The sequence below is a fragment of the Pseudomyrmex gracilis genome, unplaced genomic scaffold, assembly GCF_002006095.1.
Source record: "Pseudomyrmex gracilis isolate BER0280 unplaced genomic scaffold, ASM200609v1 scaffold_351, whole genome shotgun sequence".
Lineage (NCBI taxonomy): Eukaryota > Metazoa > Arthropoda > Insecta > Hymenoptera > Formicidae > Pseudomyrmex > Pseudomyrmex gracilis.
Window position 1 is genome coordinate 57728 of NW_018020935.1, and position 8432 is coordinate 66159.

At 43.7% G+C, this 8432-nt stretch overlaps 1 protein-coding gene across 1 annotated transcript in view; it reads left to right on the plus strand.

Annotated features, from left to right (window-relative positions):
* The window catches only part of LOC109860223 (centrosomal and chromosomal factor-like), a 4278-nt gene extending 355 nt beyond the window's left edge, over nucleotides 1-3923 (plus strand). The window contains exon 2 of the mRNA XM_020439162.1: nucleotides 33-3923. Coding sequence (XP_020294751.1) covers nucleotides 33-1368 — 1336 coding nt within the window. The 3' untranslated portion in view covers nucleotides 1369-3923. The remainder of the gene's footprint in view (nucleotides 1-32) is intronic.
* The last annotated feature ends 4509 nt before the right edge of the window (nucleotides 3924-8432 follow it).

Here is an 8432-nt window from a genome sequence, read left to right on the forward strand (position 1 = left end):
ACCGCCGCGGCCGCCGCCGTGGCGATCAACAGCTACAAAGTGCAGGAGTACAAGGACTACTCGCAACCACTTCACGTGGACTGCAGCGTCGAATACGAGCTGCCGAGTCAGGCTAAACCGCCCCCCGGCGGCGGCGAACCCCTCCTCATGATCCATCCTTGCTACTATCGACGCGCGGAGCGCGAGAGGAGGAGTCCCTTCGTCAATAATCTACCACCGCCGGCGGCGCCAGCAACGGCGCCTATTGCCGCTTCCCGTAGAAGCGGTCGCAGGAACGCCGCAACAGCATCAGCAGCCGGTGTTACAGCCGTGACAGCCGTCGCAAGCGCGGCCGCGGTTTCCTCTGCCACGACGACGGTTGTGCCGCCGTCGAATAACAATATCGTGTCCTCCAACGTCGTGTCCACTTCCGTCGTGTCGCCAGCGACGTCGATCGTATCGTCCACGGTCGCTGCGGAGCCCGACACCGGAGGCCTCGTGTCCACGAGCGGTCAGATGTCCGCCGTTACGGCGGTGTCATATCGCGCGGCGCTCAACGTCGCGGCCACGTTGTCTCAGCAGCAACAGCAGCAGCAGCAGCAGCAATCACAGCGGCGTCATCATATCCAGCAGCAGCAGCAACAACAGCAGCCGGGTCATCATCATCACCATCACCATCACAGGAATCATACTCATGCTCATCAGCAGCCACAGCAGCAGCAGCAGCCGCAGCCGCAGCATCACACTCAGCAACAATCGCAACAACGATCTGTGACACCAACGGCTTCCGGTACCGCCGATCTCATCTCCGCCGATGAGAAAGCGGTCATATCAGGTATTTATCAGCATTACTTTCGCGCGATGCGCGCTAACAGTCACCAGCATCGCCAACAGCAGCAGCGTACCACCACCACTACCGCTCATCAGCTCCATCACCAAAGCGACCGAAGTTCCTCCTCTTCGTCATCGGTCACGTCTCCGACATCTGCGTCGATTTCTGGCATTTTACGTCAGACTTATCAGCAGGCGTACAGTAACATAGCGGCCACGAGCTCGAATTCGAACAGCCACCATCGTGTCGCTACGTCGTTGGTTTCGGCGGTCGCGCATCATCCCTATAGACGGCCGTCAGCGACGTTGCTTTCGCGGACGGCCTCGCATATCGGCCAACAGGCATCCTCTTCCTCGTCATCATTCTCAACGTCATCATCATCTTCCTCATCCACATCAATTTTCGGTGCTTCCAATGGCGTATCGGCCACGACCGGTGTATCCAGCGTATACGCCAGCACGATACACAGGCATCACGCGACTTCCTTACACGCTCTTCAGGCCGCCGCTAGTTTCTACGAAACGCCAAGCTATCACGCTCTCCTGCCGCAAAGTTAGACGGCATCCAGGTATTATTCGGGTGGTTACGCGATATTGAATGCTCACGCGTGAATAACAAGATTAGCGTTTATTATGCGCGAGCCGAGGGTTTACGTATATAAACGCGACTTGAGTCTCGACCGAGAGATCGCGATTTTTATTTTTCGCATTTGAATTTCGATTTCTTATCATCAGGACAAAAGACGTTAAATTACACGCGCAAACTTGATGAAGATTGACAAAACATTGAGTCAAAAAAAAAAAAAAAAGACAGAATTGGAGCACGGCGTTTCTCGTTTTTCAAACGTCGCGTGTCAATTTAAAAAACTGTTAAAAATTAAAGACAATAATATTTTGCTATGTACAAGTTATTATTTTTATTTTTTTTTATGACGATATTTTTGACATATATAATATTCGTTGATGTTACTAGATTGATCGAACATTCAAACACGCGTTTGCAAAAGCAGAACAAACATTTATACGATGTGCTCGATTTTCTACGAAAAATCGGGAATTTTTCAACGTCTCTTTTTTTTTTTTTTTTTTTTTGTTCGTAGCTTTAAGTCTCCGTTAAGTCTCGCGAACCGATATTCACGCGCAGAAAAAAAAAAAAAAACGTCGTAATACGCGTCACGGTCTTTGGAAAGGCTTCTTTGGACGACGTCGTCGGACTTCGTGGATTGGGGGTGAAAAATGAGTTCGTTCGTGACGCGCGTCGTTGTGAGGAAAAGTTTCGACGTGTTTCCGACTCAAAGTCTCGAATGAAGACCGTTAGTCTTTTTTTTTTTTTTTTTTCGACGAAAGGAGAGACGAACGTGAATGCTTCCGTTTCGTAAAATAAAATCGTCAGATTTTCAAGAACCACCACCTGTGCTTCCCTTATTGAACGAGATATCCACGCGTTATATCCTTTCTTTCGTCTTTCGCCATTCCCCTTTTCATTGTTCCTCGTATCTTCATAAGCAAGCTGCCTGTCCGCTGTGGCCGAGCGATAGTGCACACCACGCGCATGCAATCTTTATAGTTCACTACTATTATTAACTCGGCCTTAAAAAAAAACAAGTGACGTAAACTGCCTCAAATTATTAACATATATATATATATATATATATATGTATATGTATATGTATAGTAATGTACAAGAGCGGCCCGGAAACGGACGGCGCGGTCAGATTAAGTGTCCGGGAAGAGTTGTGTGCGAGCGGGACTCGCTCTGGCGAGGTCGGTTTTCGCCGACTGTGCGGCGCAATTTCATTCACCAGTAGAGAGAACGTACGACGCTTTAAAAAAAAAATTTGTAAATAATATTAATCCCTGAAGAAACATCGATGACCTCGGGATCTCCGCTCGAGAATGGATTCGCGTTCGTTTGGATGTGTGCGTGTGTGTGCGCGCGCGCGCGCGCGCGTATGTATGTATGTATGTGTGTGTGTGTGCGCGTGTCGCCAAGCGCCGCCGTTCGCAGCCGGGTCATTTTGTACATGTACGAGCTAGAGCGCCCTTATTACTGACTGAGAAAAGCCTATATCGTGTAATGTATAAAATTTGAATATTTGCAAGTATGCTGTGTATCGTTTAAGCGTGTGAGATAGTTCATATGCGACAGGAGAGAGACGTTCTTTGTTTTTTTGTGAGAAAGGTCCGAGACCGTTCGGCGAGATCGAAACAACACACCGCGAATTAGACGCGAATTGAGCGAAAAATTCGTTTACGTTATAATTTTGTTCAAATGCATATTTTAACAAACCGAGATGCCAAAACGCTATTTTTAACCGAGTACTGTAATAACAAAGAGATAATTAAGTACTCATTTATATATTTTCAACCGTAATGTTTTTTCCAAAACATTCAGTTTTATCGACCTCGTACGTAGCGAGTATAAAATCTGTACGAGGTGTCAAATGGTATCGAAAATATTTTAATAACATTTTAATGAGTGTAGTGTATGCCGCATTCTTCCACATCTGACAACAACTTTGACTTTCATTGTGTGTGTAACCGTAATTAAGAAATAATTTCCGAAGAGTATGTCAGATGATGATGGAAGTGCGAGAGAACTATTGTGTGAGGCGCAAGAAGCGGCCCGCGGGATGATGACGGAATCGGCGAAAGGTTAATGACGCGAACCAACGAGTGTTGCTCCGGCAGAAGGTAGTAAAATTCCCTTGGGGGCCTCGGAAAAGGGTCTCACAATCAAGGAGTTCAGTTTTCTGTTCTCTCGAGACGATCGATTGAAACATACGTAGAATTCGTCGAAGGTATCTCGACGTTTTTTTTTTTTTAAGCCTCTCGCCCGTTCCGCTTCCTAATTAACATCGTTACTTTAATGAACATTTAAGCAATTCATTTCCTTGCTGTGCGAGGCGGTGCGAGATATCGCTATCGCTACTCCCGGACAGAGTTAACTCCCTCTTGCGGAATTACGTTTCGATTTCGTTGAACGGAAGTGCGTATCTGACGACGGCGAAATAGCGCCGTATGTTCCTAACTGACGAGAAAGGGATTACAGACACACACACGAGAACTGTGAGAGAAGAATAAGAAGGGAAAGAGAGAGAGAGAGAAGAAAAATCAATCGCGAGTACATATAACGTCGATTCAACCCGGTCATCATCGAAAGATAACCGATAACTCCTTGCTTATCGGCTCGCCTGGATGTGCGATGAGATTCAGAGAAGACACGTTCGTGGTTCTATTTGATAAGATCATTCGAGCAAAGGAGAGAGAAAGGTAGAAAAAGAGAGAGAGAGAGAGAGAAAAGGAGTTCTCTTTGTACTTCTCTCTCTTTCTGTTCTCTTCTTCCTTCTCTCTTGTTCCCTGTGAAAGCGGATGGGGTATATGGAGTCACTGTGCGCGGCTCTGATGCGGGTTTCAGGATTCACGCACGGCTTTAAAACCCGGATCGCACGACGCTTTTTTCGGCCCCTGCCCCGAGGAAAAAAAGAGCCACTCCGCGTGTATACGTGTATATATATATATATGTATGTATGTATGTATATGTCACGTGCGATTATCCGGCAGATGTACGACTATATATATCTTTTTGCAACAGAGAGAGGACAATGGCTATGGAGTTTCGCTATTTGCAATGCATATACAGAATTCACGTGCGTTTTTTTTTTTTTTTCAAATTAGAACACTAATATTCGACTCGCCAGGAAATGCGAAATAATATTTGTTGATAAAATCGAAATTTATCTCTTAAATGTTTTATATTTTGTTTTTTTTTTGTTTCTATATCAAAAAACAAATAGAGAGATTTTATTTTATTTATTTTATTTATACATATTTATTGATTTATTTTATTTTATAAAATACATATACTTTATGTATATGTTGTAAGTAAGTATATATATATGCACATTAGATGCACACATATCTGCAGAGAATATATATATATGGTTAGAATATATATATATATATATCTTGAAAAAAAACTTTTGAAAGTAAATATGCTAAGCGTATTAAAAGTTTATATAATTTGACCTTATCTCAACGATATTGAATATTGACGATTTTAAACATGTGATAAGTCTTCTGCGAAAAGTTCTATTGGGAGGACTCTAAACTCTTGACGAAAGTTGTTGCAAAGGCGCGACGTTGCAACAACTTGATGCTTGTTTAAATGAACGTTTAGAGAGGAGAAAAAGGGGTTAAAAGAACAATTTTGTGCAAAAATGAACACATAAGCGTTATTACCAGCCATCCTAAAAATTTTGGCTTGAACCGGCTCTTTCACCATGCCCTTTCATTAAGAAACGCATATCTGCCGGGCGCGTCGCGCATGACATGGAAAAATTCGATCGAGCGTGACGCAGGGTTAAGAAAAAAGTGCACCAGATCCCGGTGCAAAAAAGCGCTGCGTAATCCGGGCTTAAACGAGAAAGCAGCGCGCGGTGAAAATGGCTGATCTAAAACGGGCGAGAGAGACCGAGAAAAAATAAAATTTCATTCCTACTACGCCTGTGTAATTTCTATGATATTTTATAGATACGTCGAGATATAGTATTTTTTTAAATTTTTTCCGTTTTATATATGTATATATGATAATATGCGTGTAAGTAAAAAAAAATAAAGAAAAAATAAATAAATAAAAAAAAAAAAAAAAAGAAAAGAAAAACGGCGCGTGGGTTACACTCCTCGTTTGCAGAAATTTTATTCTCGGGCTCTCCTGTTAATAAATGTTCGAGAAAGACCGACTCTCAACAGCGAAGAACCGCGCGAGATCCTGTCCAGAATCGCGCGCGGCCCCGGGATTCGTCTTGGTTTCCGTGCACCGCTGAAAAATGATTGCTGAAGGGTCGGACCCCCGGGGATGAAGCTGTTACGCACAATAGCGGCGAAGCGCTCCTTCACACATTCATTCGTTCGTTCGCAGAAAATTCACGAGCGTGAATCGAACCGCACGCACTCCCGGACATATTAAATACTCCGGAGCGTTCATCTTTCGAGAAAAGATGATCACGCGCGAATATAAATTAATTTATGCATTTACGCGTGCTGCTCGATATGCTTACTTCGTGATACGCAATGTGCCATTTTCGAGACGGAGGATAAAAATTCTGGAAAAAAAAAAAAAAAAACTCGGCGATGAAAACGCGATTATGACTTTGAGCGGGAAGGTTCGATGCGTTTCCATCGCGTGTCTCGCGAATTGTGTGAACACGAAAAAAAAATAATAATCTCCCGTATGTGTCTCTGTCGTTCGGAGCGAAAGAAATATACGGAGGTTATTTCTCTACACCTGTGCGAAACGCTGAAATATCGCGTTTTGAAATATGGTTTTCAATTCGCGATTCAATTTTTGATTGTTTTCTTTTTTTTTGAAGTCAGCGACGGATGAAGATTTACTCGCGCGGTGCACACAGTGGTGATCGCTCGTACGTCATTGATTTCGATCGTATATCAATAAGTTTATGTCCCCACTACGTAACAAAAAAAAAAGTCGAACGCGATGTCGAGCGGCCGGAATCTATCCCGGCTCTTTGTCTTGCGCGCCTCCTAATGCGCCTGTTTGTTTTTTTTTCTATCTTTGCATAACGAAGATCTGCCTAAAGTTGAGAGATAAAAATCTGCTGTCCCGTGTGTACGGCAATGAGCGTGCACTTCCTCCGAATCAGCGACGTCGCGAGCAGATCACCGCTGTATCTTCGAGTTTTGCAATTGTTTCTCTCGGTTTTGGAGAGCAAAAATTATAACAAAAGTTTTTTACATCTATTTTATATAGTTCACAGACAGAAGAAGATTCGAATGCGAATTCCGATAACTTAAACCCCATTAAAATATTAAAAAAAATCCTTTTACTCAAACTGAATTGTGCGCTGTGTAAGCAATTTTTGTGGTTTACCGGATTTTGATTTGCCAATAACTTTCCGATCAAATCATCTTGTGATAAATTTTTTTTCAACCGCAAAGCTAATGCAAAATTATATAACAAGGACGAGAGAAAAGTGTCTGTTGAAGTCTGAATTTTGAAATTACATGATATTAAAACTGCTCTGTAAGGTTGTCTCGAAGTACGTCAAAGGATTAGAGAGCAAACGACTGATGTGTGCATTTGTGTACGTATGTGTGTGTGCGTGCGTGCGTGCGTGGATGAACCTGAGGGACGTTGCCATCCCCTCAAGAGCCGTGTATTGTATACGAGGTGCGTCGACAGAAAAAAAAAAAAAAAGTGCGCACGCGAGAAAGAAAGAGAGAGAACGAGAACAAGTGAGAGCGACCGGTAGTCGTACACAACCAACGACTATTCGCACTAGCCGTCTGTGTTATATGGGCTCGAAAAATATACGACAATAAGGATTGTAGCCGGCCGGAGAGCGCGGCTCTATACCCGTACCCCCATGAGGAAGAGAGTTAATCGACGGACGAACGCGAACGAACGAAAGAACGAACGGACAAGGAACTCCCACGGCTTTTATGGCTCTCTCTCCGCTCGTAAAAATATACCTAAGGCTTTTTCCGTGGAACCCGGAGCCCCACTCCTCGCCCTCATCCCAACCAATCCCTCGATCTGCGTTTGGAACCCTCTTTCGCGGATACGCTCGGCCCAGAAACTCAGAGACAAGGAGAGGAGGAGGGGAGCAGCGACTGTAAGGGCTGGGACAACGAAATCCCGGATACGTGTGTACGAGGGTTCGTCCTTTATGGAGAACGAGATGGAAAGACGTAAGGGAAAAAGAAAAAGAAAGAAAGAGAGAGAGAGAGAGTGTGTGTGTGTGAGAAAAAGAGAGAGAGAGAGAGAGAGAGACAGAACGTTAGTCCACAAACCCAAAGAGATCCTAAGTTTCGTTTGGAAAATAGCAAAGTGACAGCGCGGGTAGAAGTAGATTCAGATGAGAGTGTGTGTTGTCTAAAAATGTTATGACTTAACGAAATCCCGCAAAAACACTCTGTGTATTTTTTTTTTTTTTTTTTTTTTTTTAATTTCCTTACCTGTAAAAGGTAAAGAAACGAAGAAGCAAGTCAACCTCCGATCGGTAGATATGTGTATAGATAGATACGAGTAGGAGGAGGGGACGCGACACGGGACAAAAGAGAGAAACGGTCTCCGAGGAGATTATTTCAATTCCGTAATCTTGACGTTTTCTTTCTTCACATCTTCCTTTCTTCGCGTCTTTTCCTCTCTGTCTTTGTTCTCCCGGGATGCGTGTGTTGCGGATTGTGCCTCCGACGGAATGATCGCTCGCTCGGATAGAATGATCGATTATGTGGAACAAGATGAATCATTAGGGTTGCCCTCCCGAAATGTTCGAACGTCAAGAACGAGAAACACGGAACGTTATACATTACGATTTTTGTTTGTTTGTTTGTTTGTTCGTTCGTTCGTTCGTTCTTAAAGTGGCATTGAAAATGCTCGATCAAGTTTCGCGATTGTGATGTTTCGTGATTTCGCGAAATGTAATTATTTACACGAAACGAGCCTTTTTGGCGCTTCGCCAGCATTTTTTCCCTCACGCGTGTAATATATAATAAAAAAAAAAAAAAATAAAAAAAACACACAGAAAACTTTTTTGCGCAAGACGGATGTTGTGCGTTGTGCTGCAGGTCGCAAATATTAACATTTAGCTACTGTAAGC